The sequence below is a fragment of the Procambarus clarkii genome, chromosome 88, assembly GCF_040958095.1.
Source record: "Procambarus clarkii isolate CNS0578487 chromosome 88, FALCON_Pclarkii_2.0, whole genome shotgun sequence".
NCBI lineage: Eukaryota > Metazoa > Arthropoda > Malacostraca > Decapoda > Cambaridae > Procambarus > Procambarus clarkii.
Window position 1 is genome coordinate 18422410 of NC_091237.1, and position 22730 is coordinate 18445139.

A 22730-nucleotide genomic window follows, 5' to 3' on the forward strand; every position below is an offset into this window, starting at 1 on the left:
GTTTACCTGGTTATATTTACTTACCCATTCAATGAATAATTTCCATTCATTTCACTTTTCAGAGAAGAATCCTTAGCCTATAAAAAAAAAAAAAGATGAATGGAACCTTTTTTCCTTCAGAATTGAGAGCTGGGGACAAGTTTTTTTAAATTAACATATTTCATAGAAGTAAAGTGGATAATTCAAAGACTTTGAAAATCATAGACAAATGTCCCAAATATTTCTCATTTATTTGTTTGCTTTTCACATGGAATGTTACAATGAAATATTTCCAAAATAATATGGTGCAAATTAGTAAAAGCTAAAGGAATCGTTATTAAGTCATGACAACAACAAAAATGGATAGACAATGCAAAGTAAACTTTTTTTATTGAACCTCAATCATGACCAATAGATATTATCTATCAAAACGTAACAAAACAATATTTAAGAGTATTCCAGTTTAGTATATTAGCTGAAAAATGTTAGGTACAACTACGGTACATAAATGTCGTCTAAATTAACACCGAGAAACCACCGGCAATCATTTAGTTCGTTCATTCTCCTGGCAAGTACTGAACTGCTAAAAAGTACGTACTCATAAATTATAGGTATGAATTATGATATATATTCTCTCTCGGTAATCTACAATATAACCATCATTGCATCACTATCATTCTGCATCATAATCAATGTACATAAATCTGTTTTGTAATTAAAAATTCAATTTTACAAATCCAAACACATTACAAGTACTATACTAGTAGCTAGGTTACAATACATGCCACATTAACAACGAAATTGCTTATCGAGCTGAATCTCGCAGTTAGGGATTAGTCAAAACGATTAACAAAAAATTAGACTTTTTAAATGCAACATCCGTAAATATTAATTTTAACCAAGACTAGATTACAGGACCTACTACATTGTAGGGGCACCAGTGCGCAACACTGACGAAATGCACGCAAAAGTACAAGAGGCTAGTTTTATCCCGCTTAGGTTGGACTGGCAGACCTTTTAAGTCACGTGTGCATATACAGTACAGGCAGTTGTTGTGACCAATCTCCCCACAAATACTATCCTTCAGCAGTGGTTCCTCATCTAGGGTCTGGTACCTGGTTGATACCTGGTTAATGGGGTTCTGGGAGTTCTTCTACTCCCCAAGCCCGGCCCGAGGCCAGGCTTGACTTGTGAGAGCTAGTGGACCAAACTCTCACAAGTCAAGCCTGGCCTCGGGCTGGGCTTGGGGAGTAGAACAACTCCCAAAACCCCATCAACTATGTACCATAATTTACGACATACAAGAAACCCCCTATTTTACAAGGACACATTTTGTGGGGAAAAAATAATTTAGTAGGCTTCATCATACCAGTCAGGTGCCTCGCACCTACAGAGCCAGCTTCTATCCAGGTGAATCAGAAGCAAGGTAATATTTGTATAAATTTGATTTTGAAAAACTTGTTTCCTATCCACTGGCAAATATGCTAATTAACTGATCTGACAGTAACAAGGCTTTTTTGCCTAATGCCTCAATAATATTTCCTCATTTATCAGCTCCTTAGCAGAGATTGCATTCAAGATGAAACATGAAGTGCTCAGAAATAATAACTTTAAACTCGAGAAAATAAAATTTATTAACAAAGGCTAGTCAGTATATATTAATGAACATGGATGTAGCAGTAACAATGGCAAAATTAATTAGAAAATTTTGAACCAAAATCATTTTGCCAAATAATATTTTCTTTGTTTAACTACTGACTACTTCAGGTTATTTTGTTAATGTCACTAATCTGCATAATTTCTCTATGAAAATGTTAAATGTTTTAAAAAGTAAAGTGAAGTTTGGTTCCTCTGGAGAAAGAGAAAACAAACAAGGAAGATTTAAGTTAATTTCTATGTAATTTTGTTACTAACTACAAATATGAAAATCATATGGCTCTCAATAATTAGTGATTCACCCAAGCTTATTCCCAGCCTTGCCTCAAAAACATCACAAATGCCACTTTCAGTACATTTGTTCATAATCTAAGTTAAACTAGATAACTGTTCTATAAATTGGAGAAAATATTGTATTCAAATCAATAAAAATACTATGGCATGGTTCAATATTTTCATTAGCGGAAGTAAACTAAATTAGTAATAAAAATGAGTAAATACATTCATGTTAAAAGTAGACTTTACTGAACACACAAAGTTTTGCCTGAGTGGGGGTTTATGAAATCAAGCAGAGCTACACAGGACAGCTGCTTCTTAAGGAAAATGGCAAGGTGAAGATGGGCAGGGAACTATCGAGAGAAAGTGCCAAGTCATTATGACTATATAACACTGGGAAGGGATCAGGATGAGGATCTGGGATGGGAAGGAATGTGTTCCTCGTAAGAACTCATACAGACAGTACGAATGAAAGCTGTCCTCTGTCAAACACGTTTACTCGTAACATGGTGTATCTCTACCTTATTGCCAACACTTTGTTCCCACTTAATACGAACATAGAATAGTTTAATCACTGTAGACTCATTATGTCCTCAATTCAAACTTTCTTGCATAATACAAAATGCTGAATATTCACTAATTAAGGCTTTACATTTAACATTCACAGTTTCATTAAAATTAGAAGACACTTAAACTTCAATCAGCTGTGTCTGAAGCTAGGAATATAGTAACAATGAACAAATCCACAAGGGCCGTGACGCGGGTTCGAACCTTGTGGATTGTGGATTAGTTCATTTGTTGCATCACACTATTGTGATTTCTGTGTGTAATATAGTAACAATGTTTATCTTAAAAGAGATTCTCCAAGGTCAATATTTCAAATCACTATAATTTATAAAAAAATGGTGAACACCCTCTAAAAGCATCAATTTATACATGTGAACCTTAACATCAAATCAGGAAAATACTCTTCAATAAGTACAAGAGAGCACAAACCTATGTAACACTTTATGAGGTTTTCAAGACAACGCTGAAGTGATGGGGAAAGAAAATTCTTTTAACAGAGTCCTCTTGAATATGGAGTAAATATTTATTAACTAATGCTATCTCAAAATGGAAGAGTCAGTCAATCTTTGGTCTTCAAGTGAAACTTGCTCCGCTGGGTTGTACTCTGCATCACGGTGTTCAGTTCCACTGTCCTCCACCTGAGGGAAAACAAGCAAACATATACATTGATCATCACACCACTGGTTTAGGAACAATAAAAGTGGATAATTATCCTAACCTAGGAAGACAAAAAAAAGTAAAACTGAATTAAAAACAAATGAATGGAATCACAAATTAAACATTGTATTGTACTGGTAAGATGTGCCCCTCAAGAATTATTATGAGACCAGCTAAATGTATTAAATACTTAATAACTGTGATATCTAGTAATGGTAATTAAATTGTATACCCAATAACAGCTCTTCATAAATCTAGTCTCTGCAATTACTTTGTTAAGCAGTCATGGTTTTGTATAATCAAAAGCATAACCAAAGGTAAAGTATACAAGAAAGAAAGCATTATGCTCAAAAAGCCTATGCTCTACAGATGTCTGTGTTAGAGTAATATAAAAAGTGCCGAGATGTATTCAGGATATCAATATGAGCAGAAATACACAGGATGAATAATGTCCAAGGAATCAGTCGCAACAATTTTATCAACGGACATGTAACTCAAACGAGCAGGAAAGCCAGATTTCTTATAGTATCCCTGGGTGGGTGCCTCATAGCCACTTAGGAACCCAAACCAGGGGCAGAATCCAGATGTACCACCACTCAATGGTCGAAGCAAAAGTGGCAGTGGAAGCCACTGGAAGCACTGCACATTCTCAAGATAACTGAAATGCTCTTACAACAGTGAGGGACAGACAGCAGTGCTTCCTGCTGCAACAGCCGGTGCCCATAGCATGATCATACACAATGGCCACAACCTGATAAAAGTCACTGCCCAAGGTGACCATTCTGCAAAAGCAGAGGTCAAGCACAAAAATAACACAGATCCAAGGGAGGAAAGGGAGTCCTGCACCCAACAGGTTGAATAATGAAGGCAAAAGGAATGATCATCAGTGGTCAAAAACATTGATTTGTATCCAGAAAGATTGAAATCAGTAGTTAAGGGCGCACAGTTGGATGGAGAAGCCGTAACAACCTAAGGTTACAGGACTGATAAAAAATCCACACGAACAAGAGAAACCAGAAACCTAGACCAACACACAAACAGGTTGGTGTATCAGCCACAAGGTAGGTTCCACAGCTGAACAAACTCTGAACCCTGACCATAAACATTTAAGTGACATACATAGGCTGCCACGGACATAAAATCACTAATATGACTCCAGCACACCTTCAGCAAAAGCCACAACATACACAAGGAGCAGGCCTAGGCATGATCTTAATATGTTAGACAATACACGGCTGACTACTATACTCGATCACCAACAGGGCTCACAGTGCAGAACAAGTTCCATGTATCACTTGGAAGCAAGATGACTCGAGAAGAGGAACCCTAATACCTCAGAGCAGGTATCTAGTGGGTTAGGGAAAATGCACACAAACTACCAAGGAAGAGAACCCTGACTCACAGTTGAAGCAAAATACAGAGCAAGAGCACACACAATATAGGCGACATAAAACAATTATAAAGAAGATTAAAAACAATATAGCAATGGTCCAAAGCAGCGCTTATGCTCCAGTGATAGCCAACAACACTTAGCTTAACCCCATTAGAGGTTCTGTGGAGTGAAGATGCAGTCTGGATGAGGCCCCCTGGACTGTCTGGGATGCCACCTGGTGGCAAAATGGCACATGGTTAAAGTGTTATTTCAGAAACCTAATTTTCTTAAATCGGTTACTTTATAGCTGCGCTCATGCTTCCTGGTCGAGCTTGTCTTGGGTTTGGGTTCACATATTGCAAGTTCCTTTGTTTCATAGATCGCTGGATTCTAGTCCTGGCTTCCAGTAGGCAAAGGTAAGTCTGATGCCTGGTGCACCTCCCAAATGCTTGACTGGTTACCTTACCTTGCGATGATTTCGGGGCTCAACGTCCCCATGGCCCGGTCCTCGACCAGGCCTGGACCAATGTTTAGTGTGGGAAGCTACTTAGGAGGTTCTCCCAGAAACTTGATCATTATAGCCCCAAAACAACACAAAATTTGTCTAACCTTTTGGTTAAGATACAAAATCTTGACTCCTGCAACAAAAAAGGATCCAACTGAAGAGGACAAGATCTTGTTGCCCATGAGGACCACAAGGCTCATTCACAGAGAAGAGATAAGATGGTCTCTCTCCCATCCCCATAGACACAAGAAGGGCTCCACAAACGACACTCAACTGCCTTTAGGGTTGTTAGTGCATGCAATCCCCTTCACCACTTAAATTTAGTGTTTCAAGAAAGCCACATGGAATATAACAAATGTTATTACAGTAACACAATTTTGTAATTTATACACTTATGTACACAAAATACTACAGACTAGATTCACCTTCTTCCCAAGTAAGTAAATATAAAAAGATGGAAACAAGCCTGGAAGACCATTTAACACCATGTATGTCAGAATATTCTGAAGATCCTAATATCACCCCAGGATGCCAATATGACAGCATAAAGATGTAAGATGAACAATACCAAAGACATTGCATTCATCAAGTATTCTAGTGAGGGACAAGTGACTCAAAAGGGACACCAACCCAGTATGACTTAAGGTCATCCTGAAAACTCTGGACATTCTATGAGGAGGTGCACAGCTGTAAAGGAAATGATGCAGCTCGGTCAATAAGGTGCCGGTCCTTGCTTCACTACATGCTTATGAGTTAAGCACGTGTGAAGTACCCAATACTACTGTTGTGAGGAGTTAAAGTCAGAATCTCACAGAACTTGCTAACAAGTTTGGCTGTACTTTAATAGAAAATAGCCAAGAGCTAAAACATAAACAAATAAAAATTATTGTATAAGCAAACCGATCAGTTTCTAGCCCGAGGATTCTCCCCTAGTAAATAAATTTACTATTAAGTTTAAACCTGATGATCATGAATTTAAAATGACAGTAATTTACACAGATTCAGGATGAAAGATTACATATCCCCAACTATTTTTAACATTACTTTTGAAGGAATTTGTTGGGTATACAACCATGAACACCTGAGCAATACATAATGGAAATGCCGACAAAAATATATATCTCAATCTGAAATCCAAAAAGTCTTTAATTAATTATTGTTTATGTAAAAATATTATGATAAAATGTTTTTTTTATATATGTTAAAGGCTCAAATATGAGCTTCCTAATTTGAACTAACAGCTGTTATAGTAGGAACGCAACTCTCTAAGCAGAATACTTTATCACCTATATCTCCATTCTAAAAATTAAGTTGGATAGATCAAGCACTTTATTAACCCTCAACTGATTAAGTGATGAAACTTCAACACAAACAGTAAATATAATACAAATAACTGTTAAAAAAATTTAATAAAATTAAGTAACCAAATTGACTTGAACTCTGTACCTGGAAGGCTAAATGTTACACATAGCAGACATGGGATTCTTTAGCATCCCAATCCTCTTAAACGATTTATTAAAAGTATCTAAGACATGTAGGCTTAGGGGATGCAGGGGGTACACAAGTGGAACTGTGCAAGACAAATGTGAACCACTCCATCAACAGAGGCCAATATGTTTGCTTTAGACCTCATTTGCTATCAGGCTAAAGACGTGACCGTATAGGCATGGTGATCCAGAAACAGTGAGGTGCAGTTTGCGTGGCAGCCATATGGTGGTGCTCAAGTGGGTGATGCAGGAGTTAAGAGAGGGACAGGTGAGCCTTGTGAGCTGTGTTAGTGTTGTCATTAAGTGAGGTAGGCAATATGGGGCCACCTTCCTAGTGGCCTGCTTCAAGAGAAAAATATATACTGAAGCAATAAAAGTTTTAAACATGTATTTAAGCAAACTTCTAGGATATTTAAAATAGGCACAAGTACAGTTGAGCATCAAGGAGTTTATATTCCCCAAAGAAAACTGAAATATGGCTTGAATTTTGGTTTTTTCCTTTTAAGTGGAGATGTACTCACTGCTTGCTGCTTTTAAATGCATTACCATTTTATATAATTGAATGAAAAACATGAAAGAAGGTGAGTTCATAAAGAAAACTTATACACTAGGAGCTGTTAGGAAGCTTCTCATTACCAGAAATGTGTAAATGGCATTAATAATGTATCTAATAAATTTGTGAGTAAAATTCCCCATTATATGACAGATGCTCTACTGTAGGTACAAACACAGCAGCAGACCTAAACATCATACTAGTTTTAAGCCATGGCATGACAATGCCTCCACTCTAAACAGCGAGTTCTGGCTACGCTTCTACAACTGACAACTCTCAACCTGGCTGGCTCTCTGCCTGTTCCCCATCTCTCGCACGGAGTGACATCAGCCCACGCCAGTCCTTCACTAGGGGGTTCTCTACTGTAACTGGGAAGTTCGCCTACGTGACGCCCGCTGTTTGTCGAAGCGCATCTCCATCTCCTCCAAGACTCGGGGGGTGTAGCGGACCACCAGTTTAACGGAGCCACTGGCAGCCTTCAGCAACTCCACAGCACGCTCATGGTTCTCACCCTCAACACTCTGCCAGTTTTACCAATTAGTATTACCAACTAAATTAAAAAAAAAAAAAAATATTCATCTGTTTTTTCAAACATATTTGTACCACTGATATAATTTTCCCTAAATATAAATAGTTTCATTTTTAAAGACCCTAAGCCTTTCCTGACATTTAATATAGCTTTTGTTATTTATCTTTAACCCTTTGGCAGCAAAGTCTGGCTTTTGACATACATAAAACTTCATCACAAAATCTTGGAAATTGAAAATAAGTCCACTGATGGCATATACAGCCGACTGGTGGAGGTAGCAAAACACCATTACTCTCAGGCCCCCACCACCACCTCGGCACCGTATTTCACTCCATTTATCCAATTACTGACATTTATTAAAGTTTTACCTCACATAATTGACAGTGTTCTTGAACATCAAAGCATGCAATTTTATTTCAACATGTCATATACGAAAACAGTATAAACAGTTGCGTCAATATACCTGTACAATCAATATACTGTTTGACATTATTTATCCTATTTTTTTTTTAACTTTTTTATTTAAGAGCTTTGTGTTTGTAACAAACTATAATTGCTACACATGATTAGTGGCTTTATACAAAAAATAAACACCCACTATAAACAATGCAACCAGACTAATATTTGTGCATATTTTATTTTCAGTATAATAAAATGTAAATTGTAAAAACAATTGTAAAACATGTAAATTACATGTTTTTTCAAGATAACATTGTGTGTTAGTAATTTTTTTTCATTTATATAGAATGCAATGTTTTAGGGGTAAAAACTAAACAAGGAAATTCAGGTTCATTTTCCACTTAAATTACATAAAAACCCATTGGGCATTTATTGATAAATTTCCATGTTTATGAACCTATTTTAGAATTTGGGAACACTTTCTGTCTGATATTTTTTACCCACTACCTAAAAAATTTGTAAATGATTATAATGCTGTACAGTATATTGAAAAAGAAGCACTTTTGCTATATAAGAAATACACATCAAAATATCTATTCATAAAAGGCAAATTAATCTTTTTCCTTACCAATTTTTTCTTCATTTATGTCCCAATTCCATGTTTTGGAAACATTTGTTCTAGCACCGAGTTACTGTGTTTGATTATGGCTTCTACGTTAATGAAAGACACGGAATAGTTTATTCACTCCAGAAATTCAACATAAAATGTCTAACCAAACTTGTTTTCGAAGCCAAAAAAAATGCAGCCAAAGGGTTAATTACTTCATTGTTCCCTTGAGGGCAGTGCCCATAGCTCAAAATATTCCCAGACATTTAAAATACCTCCAAATCGTAAGAAAATTTTTGTAAGTAGCATCTAAAACATCACGGAAAATTTGTTCACATGCTGGTTTGTTTATACAAGAGCAGCAGCTGCTACTGGCATGCACTGAACCACAAGAATGTGTGAGGGAAAATGAGAAATACCCTCAGGAAACACAGACCAGAAAAAGTAGAAGAAATTGGAAATATATAAAGACACAAGGGGATAAGAAATGGATAAACAATGGGTAAACTGTAATTACTGAAAAGGCAAGATAGAAGTGGAGAGAAAGTGAGAGACCAACAAGCGGCACTGAAGTAGTAGTGCCGCAGTGGGAAAGGCTCAGAGCAGTCAGGAAAGGCTCCCAGCAGTGGGAAAGGCTCAGAGCAGTCAGGAAAGGCTCCCAGCAGTGGGAAAGGTTCAGAGCAGTCAGGAAAGGCTCCCAGCAGTGGGAGGAAGGCTCAGCATAGTGCTTCCATGGTGATTAAAGCTAGGCAGTCTACTATATACAGTACAATATTTGCAGTTGATTGTGTAATGTTTATTTAAAGTATTTTAGATGTTTCTATAAGAAAACAGCACTGGGCACATGATTGGTTTGTGTATGTACTACTGTATATGCATAAATATAAAAGAATGTGCACTAATACTGCCAACCTCACATACATTTTATTTCCGGACTATATCCACACCAATGACAATTTTCTCACTCGTGTGCAGGCATTAGAAATATTTACATGTTAACCCTTTTATGGGTAAAAATTCGTGAATACACACCAAGTGAGATGGGAAGAGGTATTGCCCTTATTTGGCTGGGTCTTTGTAAGCCAATCGAGTTTTTATGATAAAATGGTGTGGATATGGTTATGCTATACTCTAGAACCTAGCTTAAGCCAAATTTGAAACAACGCCGATTCCTAGCGGCAATTGAACACGAGATCCTTGGATTCCTAGGTCAGTAACGTAACCACTCGTGTTATATTTACAAAATAATTCATGTAAAGACTTAATATAATAAGCAAATTGATTTGAGCTCTCATAGGCATTACTTTTAACAAGGAAATAAATTACATCCTCATATATGATAAAAAATGCTACTTTTTTGTGGAAAAATAAGTTTCTTACTACTGACTTCAGGTTTATACAAATTTTACATTATAGCTAAGAAAACTAGCATAACCACAAATCTTGGACATAAGCTTAGTATTTCATGGCATGAAAACAAAAAGGCATTTAAGATTACAAATAATCATATTAAACAGTAAAAATTGAAGTATGCCACTTGGATGTTTACTAGCTGAATATTCAGAGTTGTCCAAAGAAAACTTCTAAAACTGTTTATAACAAGTTATATTAAAATAAAGCATTAAAAAAAAAAAAAACTAACCACTCCATTGACAGAGAGAAGCTGATCGCCTCTTTTCAGCCCACCATGTCGGTCAGCAACGCCACCTGGGATGATACGAGATATATATATGGGAGAATTTTGTTCGCGGCCGCCCATCACATTAAACCCGAGGCCTTCGTCGGTCTTGGGCAATTCAACAACTCGTGGATGAGCATGACCCTCACTGGCAGCAAATGCAGCAACTGTTGCCTGAAAATAAAAAAATTACAGCCTGTGGATTACCATTATTGGTGATACAGTACTTGAAATAACATATCATTGATGCTTTACTTAGCCTTATCTAGGATATATAATATACCCAGGAATGGTTAGGCAAGGATTGGTTAAGTTTTCTCACGATATGCGATTTGACCTAAAAATCTCAGAATTTTGCAATACATTGTGTTTTTTGGCGAGTTTTCTTGCATTTTGATTTGTACTAAAAATCATCGAATTTAGCAATATTTTGACAGGGGAGGAGGAGGGGGAGGGGAAACTTGGATTTTGGACTTTATATACATATACTGTACCCCTATAGGTAATTCTATTATAAACACATTGATACTATATTGAACGAAGTAGGACAAAAATTGAGGTGAGAATCCCACAAAGAGTACACACATTTTGATGGTGTTGCGTGCTCATGGGTAACCCTCAGCCGATTTGAGAGTTTGGAGTGGTTGGCATGCTGGGCTTTTGGACTTCATATGTATATATCCCTGTAGGGAATTTTATTGTGAACAAAAAGATAAAATTGAGGTGAGAAAACTTAAAAAGAGTATATATATATTTGAGTCTGGGCGAGCGCTCGCGGCCAATGATTGGTGCACCTTGAGGTAGTCTAGGGAGCATGTGGTGGAGATGGGAAAGTGTTAAAATGAATAAAACATCAACCAATTATGTATTCTCCACTTGTAACCAATATAAATACACAATAAATGTAAACAAAAGATTTATAGTACACTTTTGTTTCGTCATAATTTGCAATCATTCGAAATGCAAAATTAAAAACTAAGGCTCAGTTTTCTTTACTCAAAAAGGTTGCATGAAAGGACACACACAACAGTAGCAGAAGCATCAGAAATATTATAAATTCTGTACCCCATATTAGAGCAAAAGTTTAACTACCAACATATACTAAAGAAAATTTAACAAGATTTGATCTTACAAGGTATTAAAAATTTACATTGTCTCCCATAACTCCTCCATTTTATTAAAAGTACAGTACTGGTCTGTTCATAAACTCTAATATGCTGTGATAATTTAAAAATGGTTCACATTCTATTTTAGTTTACTTCAAAGTACTATAATTCAATTAAAATACTTAGGTAATATTGGCCATATTACTTTTGCTGTGGCAGAAGCTCGAATTTCTGGAGAGCCAGAAATGTCCACAGTCTCGTACACATGTTCGTACACTTCCCGCACTGCAGTTAGAAACTCAGACTGAAGAACACGCTGGAGTGCTGCTAACTTTGCAGATGGTATTTCCCCAGCTGTGAGATGAGAGAGATCCTTAGTGTACTCTTTTCATACATCATTATGAGAACATTTGCAAAATTAAGAAAAATAAACAATATACAGTATAACACTACATGTTTATAATAGAATATTAAATATGAACATTGTGACAATAATGTGCAAGCAGAAGACTACATCAAAATTAAACAATACAAGTAATATATTCAAATTTGAGTTGCACCAAATGCATCAGTACATATACTGGAATAAAAATAACTCAAGATTTCTCACTGAACTGTCTATAAGTTCACAGTATACAGAGTAGACAAGTTTAAACATCGGGATTTACTGCACCTTGGTTTAGCTAAAAGAAATGCGACAATTTGTATTTATCCATGCCTTCAGTAGTAGTTTTTTTTTTGTTTTGTTTTGGGGGGGGGGGGGCGTGAGGGGAGTGGTGGGAGTGTTTTACAGTACAGTAGTGTATCTAAAATTACAGACATTACAAGTAAGTGCCAAGGGCATGAGCCCTAGTGACAAAGATTCAGAGAGAGAATTACATAAAGGATCAAAATATGAAGACTTAGGTGAGGGTGCTTTTAAGCAGTAAATGTAGTACAGTACAGTACAGTACAGTACTGCTTTGTAGTTTAGGAACAGCTGTCAGTGCAGACACATAATAGCAGCAACAAGGAAATTTGATCTTGTCTTGGGAATTGATAATATTAAGAATAATGTACTCTCTGACCTCATAATTTAAACAAAACATGGAATTTGTAAGAATATGTGACAAATTAAGCACTATGATATTAAAAATGTATTAATCAAACTTGCTGCATCATTAAGCATCATTACCAAGGCAATAGATAGTAACATCCTAAGCACTAAAACGTTATTAAGAAATACATTGTTAAACCAGCCCGCTGTATCAGTAACCATCAACACACAAAGATCACCGGCAACGGGAGGTGAGAATAGCTTGAGCTACCTCCTCCCTTTGTGTGTAATGTATTAATACCTCAAGATATATATACTCCATAGGGGCAGTTCATTGTTGCCTTCAACCTCGTTCTGACAGTTGCTGCGACGGCACTGGAACCAATTGTATTGGCGTTTGCCTTTCCATTGGAGACTTTCGGCGCTGTGGAGACGGGGGACCTGCTGCATGGGTAACAGCTTCTCCCCAGTATCAACCTACCCTGGCTTTGCGTCCTGGTGAGGCCACTCCAGACCGATAACCAGAGCGCAACTCCGTAGTCTCCTGAGACTGATGGATGCCTACTACTACTCTGTACCTCTAAATAAACTTATTTCAAGACAACCAGGCTACGGTATTCTAAGAAAACGTAAGGAAAAAAAAACTCCTCGTACTTACTCTTTTGAAGTTTATCGAGCAGCTCGACAGCTCTCTTGACATCTGAGGAGACAAAGTTCATGTTTAGTCTTACACAATACCATTAGCAAAATTATCTAAATAACTTATGATTAAACAAGTGGTCCATTCTCTTACCACGTCAACAACTTTAAATATTAAGGACAATTTACATTCATTAATTCATTAGTTTGTGTAAACTCTCCCCCCGTGTCCCCACACAACACCAGAGCCAGAGCTCAACCCCCGCAAGCACAAATAGGTAAGTACAAATAGGTCAGTACACAAGTGAACATCACACACACACGTGTGTTCTTTGTACACGCGCGTTCTTTTGAACACACATTTAAACTTGAACGTACAACTATTTGTACCAACCCTGGCCTATTCTTAAACCAAGAATACAACAAAAATTAGATACACTCTAATTTCAATTTCATTCCATAGGCCTCAAGTTCAATTCCGACTACAATATATAACATTATACATATTCATAATTAAAGAACATAATCAAAGAGAAAAAATAACAATGAACGCTGACCAATTCTCTTTTCCTCCCCGCCATAGGCCTCCACCATAGGCCTCATTTCTCTGCTTCGTCCACAAATATTAATTAGAAAAATATTAATTCATTAATTATAAGAAAAATATTTTTGTACACTCGCTGTATAATACACATTCCTTATGTATATTAGGGGTTTGGAGTAGGTAAGATATATATGTCGCTTAAAACTATTATAGTGACTATAAGTAGTATTATATTATTATTATAGTATAATTATTAATATTATTATTATTATTGACTATATATATTATTATATACCGAGAAAATCAATGGTGTTAAAAGATGATTTCGGTTCACAAATTGCATCTTAGATCGTTAAGGACTGCCACTCTAATACACTTTCTTGGAGTACAAAATAAAATACAAAATCGTAAAGCCATCGTAAACAGACCTAAAACCTTAAAAAACAAAAAAAAAAGACTTTTCCACTTTGCAACACAGTGACAATCTCTTGTTAGGCGGCAAAGGCACACGGGTAGATTTACTCGTGGGGGAGAAGGAGGGACGAGGGGGAGGAAATTGCGGTTAAATTATCGGTAGATAAGGTAGAATTATCATTAATTACCTTGCTGGAGAGTGAGGGGCTCCGCCACGGACGCCATCTTTGTTACACCTTCGGAAGAGTCCAAAAAGATCCTCCCGGAGATGATCCCATTACGTCACGATGACGTCACACGCTTCTCACACCTTATTATAAAAAACACGTACAAATGTCTGTAATTTTCATTGTGTTAGATTAGGTAAGATTGTGATGGGAAATATAGACTTTGTTAGGTTAGAATAGCATAGGATAGTTTAGGTTAGTGGTTGAAAAGAGAAGCGATGACGTGAAGGAACTACTTTTTGAGCACTTTTTGAACCCTTGTGACCACCTCTCCCCAACCAAGCTGTCAATACTTCTTCTATTCATCCTAAAATCATTATAATAATATTAATCTTTTATTTATACAGTATATTACACATGATATTAATAAATTTATAATTTGTATGTATTTAATTGTTAATAATGCCGTTAATCGCGGGCAGGAGAAACCAATTATTTACCTGAATTTACCTGAGAGGTCACTATCTAGTGGCCTCGACGGGGACAGGAAGCTGGCGGCTTGTCAAATCTCTTCCAATTTGTCTTTATTTTATCGCGCTGGCTTTTGAATTGTAGCAGTGATTTGGCATTTACTTTGTGGATAGGCTTAGGCTGTTCTATGGGTTTATTAATTACAGTAATTCATCTTGTCAATAAACTCGCCCCTCGGGGCAAAATTTAAAATTTTTTAATCTTGTTAGGGGACAGGCAGCCAGTGTATATTCAAGGATTGTGGGATTAAAGTGTTATTATTCCCATTGTTGATTTATGTCCAGTAATAATGGGTCGTAGGTAATTATAGATTGTAGATTCCCAAGCACAGGTATCATATTTGAGATACAGATACATGAGTTAATAATAAAGTGCTAGCAATGAAGAGCAAGGGTCCATAGATTTTAGAGATAATCCCTTACATTTTAGAAACTTTTTTTTTGTATTTTGTATATGGCAATGGAGATTCAGTTTGTAGTCAACGTGAACACCAAGGAGTTTCCCATCTACTCTTAATTTGGATTTTGTTAATTGTTAGTTTCATTTGATTAGTGGACTTGTTTCCAAACAATATTTAATATGTTCATACAAGTACTGTATGTATTATCTTCCGTGACGAAAGGCTCTGTTTTAGAGATAAGTGTTGGGTTTTGTAAAAAAAGGAAAAAAAATGTTTTGTATTTTGTTGAATTTGATTTAATGGCTCTTATCTCCATTTTAGGCTATGTTGGTTTAATATTTTTTGTTTTTGTTTAACCTGATTTTGTTTTCTTCTTCACAAGAAAATAGAAACCTTCTGATCTCGAGGAAAAAATGGCAAAGTACCAACTACCAAATAGATAAAAAAACACATGAAATTGCATGCACTAATGGAAAAGGTAAGCATATTATGCTAATTCATACCCAGTAATGGACTGCTATAGGCTTAGAATACAAATTTATTTTACATAAAATATTTATTTAAACTTCAAAATGGAGTGCAAAGTTAATAAACTTTACAATAATGTGCAATACAGTACTGTCAGACCCAAGAAACTAAACATAAACACATTATTTGCTTTTCCTGTTTTTTACTTTCTTTTTTAATGATTCAATATCAACATGAGAGTTAACTTGAGGGGTGACCGGCTTGTACTTGGGCTCCTCGGGTGCCACAAATGCTTTGGCTCTCTTTTCCTTCTGCTTCTCGGCATTCTCTTTTTTCTTCTCTTCCGTAGGTTTCCTCTTCTTGGAGATCTTCCTTTCTTCCTGGTCAACGAAGAACTTGCCCTCGGCCATTTGTTTGTCAACTTTCCTCTCTGTGGCAGCCGGTGGAAATGGAGTGTAGGGCTTCTTCGCCTTCTTGACTTTCGGTTTCTTTCTCTGGACGTTTTTGGATGTAAAGTTGGGTATAAACCTTGACCAGTCTTCATCCTATTAAGAGAAAGAAAAAATTACTTGAAAAACTTTATACTTCTCCAAACAAAAGAAAGACGAGCTGAGAAGTCTACATACTTGAACAAGATGTTTCAATTGCATGAGGGCGATCAAGAAAGGCATCCTCTGACCAGCACAGTACAGTATATTAAATTGGGTCTAATGGTTACATGGTACAGTACTATAATGGAAATATAATGAACTGAAGCATAATAAATTGGGGAATAAGTACAGGCTAATGAAAGGAAGAAGTCCATCCAAGAAAAACTACTGTTGTTTTAACCGAGACTAATCATGGCACAATATTCTTGGAAGGAAATAATGCCTAATTCTTCCTTACCTTGAGGTTTGGGTCTTGAACTAACTGTCTTTTGATCATGAGAGCTTTAAGTAGATACACGGGATGAATGTTCTTCATTGTGCTCGTCACTACACGCAACACCTGGTGACCACAAGCAGTACATTAAAATAATATAAGGTACATGTTATGTCATAAAAATAAGGCTGACAAAGTAGTAAAAATGTACCTTTAACAGACATTATTATTATTACACTTAGTCTATATATTTTAAAAGTAATCTGTGATTACAGAGTAGTTTCCATATGGCTAAAATTAAAACAAAATATAAATTTTATGACTCAAGTGCCCTAGGAAATGAATTTATGTTCATAATGTTTGTTATTAGGTGTTTATTAGTCCAATACATCACCTCATTTATCTGTTAGATTTTGCATGTTGTTATATTCTCGCAGTCCGGCTTGGGGGCCGGGCTTCCCTGGTGTTTACCTGGTCAATGAAGCTATTTGTGTTAGTAGGCCACAAGGCCACATAACCATCACAACCTGGCTGATAATATAACTCCTTCAAGAACATGTCAACTCCCATCTTGAATATTTTAATCTTTATTATAGATACTTGTGATTGCCAACCTTTCACATGATGTATTTTTAACCTTTATTATAGATACTTGTGATTGCCAACCTTTCACATGATGTATTTTTAACCTTTATTATAGATGCTTGTGATTGCCAACCTTTCACATGATGTATTTTTAACCTTTATTATAGATACTTGTGATTGCCAACCTTTCACATGATGTATTTTTAACCTTTATTATAGATACTTGTGATTGCCAATCTTTCACATGATGTATTTTTAACCTTTATTATAGATACTTGTGATTGCCAACCTTTCACATGATGTATTTTTAACCTTTATTATAGATACTTGTGATTGCCAACCTTTCACATGATGTATTTTTAACCTTTATTATAGATACTTGTGATTGCCAATCTTTCACATGATGTATTTTTAACCTTTATTATAGATACTTGTGATTGCCAACCTTTCACATGATGTATTTTTAACCTTTATTATAGATACTTGTGATTGCCAACCTTTCACATGATATATTCTACACATTGTACTGTGCCTGCCACTTCAGTATATTGTAATTTTATTATGTAGGTTTTGTACCTGGCCGTACAGTATTTTCCAATGTTATGAGGTCTCTCTCTCAGGACCCACTCCAGGTATTTTTCTGTCTTCTAATAATAAGTATAGTATAATTTAAGGCAGTCCCATAATTTTAGTTCAAATGCTTAAGTGATTATTTGCAGGCAGTGAATGATCTCTAAACTTTCTAGCTCAGATATTTCACCGGCTTTGAGAGGCAATGTAAGCAAAGAGCATTGTTGTTGTTGTTTTAGAGTCAGCTATGCAGAACAAAAAGTTCCAAGTAGCACTTATGTTGGAACTCACCATAGTTGCAACTATGGTGAGCCCATAGTATTCTTATCTGGCACAGGAGCGGGGCTGTAACTGAGCAAAGAGCAGTATTCAATATGAGAGCACAGTGTCTTGTAGAGTATCGGTAACAATGATATGGAATCCCTCATTTGTGGAGTTTCAGTTTCCAATCTATTATTCCTGAAGATGAGGCACTGCATCACATGTAAAATGTTTTTATATGTTAAACAATATTTAATAACATTAACAAAACATTATAAATTAACAATACATTTAAAATTAACAAACCTCTAAAATTAACAACAAAATTAGTAAACAATTACACTATTAATTATTAGAAATGTATTATTCATTTAGGTAAATACTTTAGAGTACAGACATTGAAAGAGTTGGATGTATATATATCATCTGGGTACCTGGGCGTGAACTGATCCCGGAACTTAACTTTTCCACCCAGCCTAAATGCTTATATAGAACAAAAATCTATGACCCTTTCTACATGTATACCTCTTCTTCTGCATGATGTATATCCAAAATTCAACCTGCAGCTTGCAACTGAGGGCTGCTTTTACACTTGCAAATACAGTAGGGGGTGGAGAGCTCATATGGTGAAATTATTAAGTAATACTATTAGGGAAATCTATTTTACTGAGTTACTATCGAGATTAATATAATATAGCAGACCGCCGAATGGTGATGCAGTACAAATGTTCCCAGAATTCATCCTCTTTACTCCCCCAAATCTAATTCTTCAGTAGACTAACAGCAACAAGTTTACTGCCTGGAAAACTAATACAGTGTACAGTACACGTGAAAATCTGACCCAAAATATATGAAGTCTTATTGGGCAGTGGTCAACACAGTTTGATCGAGACAGAAAGGTCCCGGAATCGATTTCCATGGCAGGACAGAGATGGTGGCCATGTTTCCTTTCACCTGACGACCCTGGTCACCTAGCAGTAAATAGGGATGCAGGACTTAAACAACCGTTGTGGATTGCATCCTTGGTAAGATGAGTTAGCTGGAGTAGGAAGACCTTGGTAAGCCTAACAAGGTTTCCTGTCTCCAATTACAGGAAATGCAAACAATGGCAAATTACAAAAAACATTCACATACCTGTAAAACTCCTTTGTGAGGCCCAATGGCAGCAACTGTTCCACCTTGAACCAGCACATAGCAGTTTGTAAGTAACTCGAGGGCTTTAAGAGTGGTGCCGTTTGCACCAATTAGCCTCTGTCTTCGTTTTACAAATCTATCTTTATTATGAATCATGTTGCGAATCTGAGAAAATGAAAAGGACCATCTTATTACATTACATAAATTACGTCTTCTTTCCAGTAATATTGGCCATATCATTCACAGTCATTTCAATAATGGTGCACCTCAAGTATGTGTTTAAAAGTCAAAGCAAAATGTAAACAACAAAAAGTAAAGAATATAATAGACTGTACTATACAGTACTGTATTTCCTGTTTGGGAACCTCTGTTGTTTACCAAACTGTATATATAACTGATAGAATTTTGAAACAGATGAAAGATTGGCAGATCCTGTTTAATGCTGACAAAAGTAGGGTGTTGAACACAGGAAATAACAGTTGTCAGATAAGGGTTGAAAAAATCTGAAATTGCTAACTCTGAATGCAAGAAAAATTAGGCAAGTCATAATGAGCAGGGATCTTGTACCTTAATTCAATGTAAATTCAGTACTACTGTATTTTCAAAATACGGCCAATAGGATACTGTATTGGGATTCTTATTTAGAAGCATTAGTAATAAAACATCTAATATTATTCATCTTCATTATTCTTATCTCAACTGCTCTGAAATGTATATTACCTTGATGATTTCATGTGTAACATCATCTTGAAGAACTTTAACGGCTTGCTCAACGGGGACTGATCTTCCGAGCAGCATAATAATGTCTCGAGCTTTTATTATTATATATGGATCCCAAGTCTTCCGTGTTGTACATACCGTCATTCTTCCTTCTATGAGATCAAGGTCAGCTTTGACACCATAATCCTGCCAATGAAAGAATGAATTAAGAAAATTACTTAAATCGTTTTCATTACAACCTAATTTGTTTTACAAATAAGATGTTCCTTATGTTAGGAATCCTAACATAAGCAATAAATTGCTAATGTTAGGATTCCTAAATACTGAATGCTCATGCACCTCTCACATTATGAGCAAAAGTGTGGTTAAATTAAATTATTGGTTTATCTACATTTTTGCATTTGGTCAGTATAATTTAGAGTCCCATGTTTAAGCAAAATATTTGTGGAACCTGTGGCTACAAGTAATTTGCCACATAAACCACAAGGATAATACATTTAAGAATTTATTCTTGGCCCCTAATTATGAGAAACTAAGTTATTCTTCACGCCAAAGTTCCTCTGTGAAATGAGGGTTGAAATTATGTATTTACTGACCCTATTTGGGTGTGACAGAAGCCAGTATGAGTTATGTGTAGCATTTTCATGTTTAACCTTGTTTATTATACATTTTAGTGGGTACTTTTATTCACAGTAGGTGAAGTTGGTAGCAATTTCCCATAAACAGTACCAGGTTTAAATACCCATGTGCATGGGAAATAGGCTTACAGATTCCAGAAGATGAGAGGAAATGTCAGCACTGTGGAGAAATGCCCGACAGACCACTGGAAAGTTATCTAACACAGTGCACAGTTACAAACCCATTAAGATTTCAACTTCGATTCAACAGAGCAGAAGAAGTTGTTAAACACACATGGCAAAATCTTACTGAAGCGACCATACGAGTCATAAATACTCGTACTCCACCCAAGTAAAACAGAAACAAGCAACACTTAGTGGGCCAGCCAGAGACTTAGGGCCCGCACAGGAATATCCCTGAAAAAAAAATCCACCTGGCTTTGGGAGGGGAGGGCATTTGTGTTACCTGTGCATGTTGTAAATTATATCTAAGCACCTTGCGTAACAAAATAAACGCATTACTTACTGCCAGTGTTTTTGTTAGCAATGGCCAGCACTCCTTGAGGTACTTCTCTCTGTATTTTGGGAAAAGAACAGAAAAGGAGCTTTCTTCTAGAAGGTGGCTAGTCATATCACCTTTCTTAAATTCTGGAATTTTTATGGCCCAGGCATTTTCCACTGGTCCTTGTGGCAGTTCTTCAGTCTCTCCATCATTATCCGACATTTTGCCTGATGATACCTCAGCTAAAAATAAGAAAAAATGTGTCAATATTTGTATAAAATGAAACACACACACTGGTAAATTTGTCACATTTATTATATGAAAATTATGCACATATACAAGACATTATTATTTTCATAGCCCACCCTCTCCTAACCTAACCTATCTAAGCTCATTAAAAAATTCTGTAGGCTTTGTGTTTTGCTTCTCTGCTTTTTTTTAATACTTTATACCAAGTGCTAAGGTTTTACTATATCATTCAATATACACACAAAATACTACAGTACTGGTGTCTAGCTATATGGGGTAGAGAAATGAATACATCTGCTTAGTCTGTCAACTTGATGTGGTATTTAGAGAAAAAGCACCAATATGAACGGAGAATTCAGCCACCTGGTGGATGAGGCAAGGTAATTAGGTCTAGACTAGGTGAGGCACATTTGCAAATTATCTTTGCTTACATATTTTATTTGCATCTAAATAGCTCATCAGTGGAAAAATATTTCCCACCCATGGTAACCACGACAGCCAGAGATCAATAGGGTAAACACTCCAAATTGATTTGTTATAATAAGGAGAATTAGGGAAAAGATTAAGTAAAACCAAAAGTAAAACCCAAAAGTAGCTAATTTCATCCTCATAGTTTCCTCTCTCTCAGAATGTTTGGTAATATGTTTATTGCTTGTGATGTGTGTCTATGTATGTATTAACACGTTGTACTGAACGGGGTGAGAATAGCTTGAGCTACCTCATCCCTTTGTGTGTATTTTACCTCAATAAACTTATTTCAATTTCAATTTCAATTTCATAGTTTCCTACCTTGTGCTTCAAATTCACACTGTATCTTGTACTACCCACTTCCCCAATATTAGTACTTAAGAAATACATCCTTACCAATGTAATCACCGCTGTCAACCTATAGTGTAGTTATTTTTTTATATATAAAAATCTTGCTACAATGTACCATTTCATCTTACTTGATACGCTAGATTAAGGACCTGCCCGAAACGCTATGCATGTTAGTGGCTTTGTATGAATGTAAAAATACCAGTCTTATGTAATCTCACTAACCCATTGCAATTTCTTGCAAAAAAAATTATTATTATAATATTATTATTATAACTAACCTTCTGCACAAAATAAGACGGCAGCTCCACACGTGAACTGTGCTTGTTGTGATTGTTTGTGAAGACTTTAGTCTTCTCTCCTCACTTTACCTTAGAGCTTTTAATGTGTATATTTTCTTATTATTTATTATAAATAAAATTAAAGACTATTTTTTTAGCGATTTAGAATGAAACTTTCGGAAGCCAAACAATCAATATATGTATTCTGTTACCTAAAGTGTGTAGTATAAAATAATATTGGAATATTTGCATCGCTTTTCGAAAACTTGCTCAGTTTCCCTTTCCAACAGTTAATTTAATACATATATATTTATATATATAAAAGAATAGTACTCTTAATGGCCACCATTTGGTCCGGGAGACATCTCCCGTCACGCAGGGTGCAGTCGCGGCTCCACAGATCTCCAGTATCATCTCTTGATACTAGTAATGGCTCAAAAGGGCCACCACTTGCGGGCTATTCATGCCCGTGCCACCTCTTGGGTGGATTAATCTTTATCAATCAATCAATCATCTTAATGGCTCAACTATGACAAGCAGATGGCTGGACACCTACTTCGT

At 36.1% G+C, this 22730-nt stretch overlaps 2 protein-coding genes across 5 annotated transcripts; both read right to left on the reverse strand.

The window, feature by feature from the left end:
* Positions 1 to 211: 211 nt before the first annotated feature.
* Positions 212 to 14325, reverse strand: LOC123745811 (L27 and PDZ_signaling domain-containing protein veli). Of its 3 annotated transcripts, none has more exons than XR_006771418.2 (6): positions 14193 to 14317; positions 13066 to 13107; positions 11577 to 11725; positions 10230 to 10439; positions 7334 to 7573; positions 212 to 3116 (listed from the first exon to the last, which is right to left on the reverse strand). XR_006771418.2 is itself a non-coding variant. In XM_045726817.2 (6 exons), the coding sequence occupies exons 1-6, from the start codon at positions 14227 to 14229 to the stop codon at positions 3097 to 3099; spliced, it is 594 nt and encodes a 197-aa protein (XP_045582773.1). In that variant the 5' UTR covers positions 14230 to 14312; the 3' UTR covers positions 212 to 3096. The 3 variants fall into 3 exon arrangements, 2 of the variants coding, with proteins under 2 accessions (XP_045582773.1, XP_045582775.2); XM_045726817.2 differs by having other exon boundaries at positions 7438 to 7573; positions 14193 to 14312; XM_045726819.2 differs by lacking the exon at positions 7334 to 7573 and having other exon boundaries at positions 14193 to 14325.
* A 1314-nt stretch (positions 14326 to 15639) lies between these two features.
* On the reverse strand, positions 15640 to 22277 carry dbe (KRR1 small subunit processome component homolog dbe). 2 transcript variants are annotated; one of them, XM_045726815.2, is made up of 6 exons: positions 22170 to 22277; positions 20848 to 21065; positions 19705 to 19890; positions 18985 to 19149; positions 16459 to 16560; positions 15640 to 16115 (listed from the first exon to the last, which is right to left on the reverse strand). In XM_045726815.2, exons 2-6 carry the CDS (start codon positions 21043 to 21045, stop codon positions 15753 to 15755), a joined length of 1014 nt encoding a protein of 337 aa, XP_045582771.1. In that variant the 5' UTR covers positions 21046 to 21065; positions 22170 to 22277; the 3' UTR covers positions 15640 to 15752. The 2 variants fall into 2 exon arrangements, with proteins under 2 accessions (XP_045582771.1, XP_069173733.1); XM_069317632.1 differs by having other exon boundaries at positions 22173 to 22244.
* Positions 22278 to 22730: the final 453 nt, after the last annotated feature.

What these genes read in the sequence shown, in the direction of transcription:
- dbe (XM_045726815.2), bottom strand. Translation starts at nt 21,045, where the DNA reads ATGTCGGATAATGATGGAGAGACTGAAGAACTGCCACAAGGACCAGTG. An exon ending in CTCACAAAGGAGTTTTACAG is followed by an intron (nt 16,561 to 18,984) that starts GTATGTGAATGT and finishes TGTGGTCACCAG; the next exon opens with GTGTTGCGTGTAGTGACGAG. An exon ending in TTCAAGACCCAAACCTCAAG is followed by an intron (nt 16,116 to 16,458) that starts GTAAGGAAGAAT and finishes TTCTCTTAATAG; the next exon opens with GATGAAGACTGGTCAAGGTT.
- LOC123745811 (XM_045726817.2), bottom strand. Translation starts at nt 14,229, where the DNA reads ATGGCGTCCGTGGCGGAGCCCCTCACTCTCCAGCAAG. An exon ending in TTCTCTCTGTCAATGGAGTG is followed by an intron (nt 7,574 to 10,229) that starts GTTAGTTTTTTT and finishes TAAAACTGGCAG; the next exon opens with AGTGTTGAGGGTGAGAACCA. An exon ending in CGACAAACAGCGGGCGTCAC is followed by an intron (nt 3,117 to 7,437) that starts GTAGGCGAACTT and finishes GTTTTCCCTCAG; the next exon opens with GTGGAGGACAGTGGAACTGA.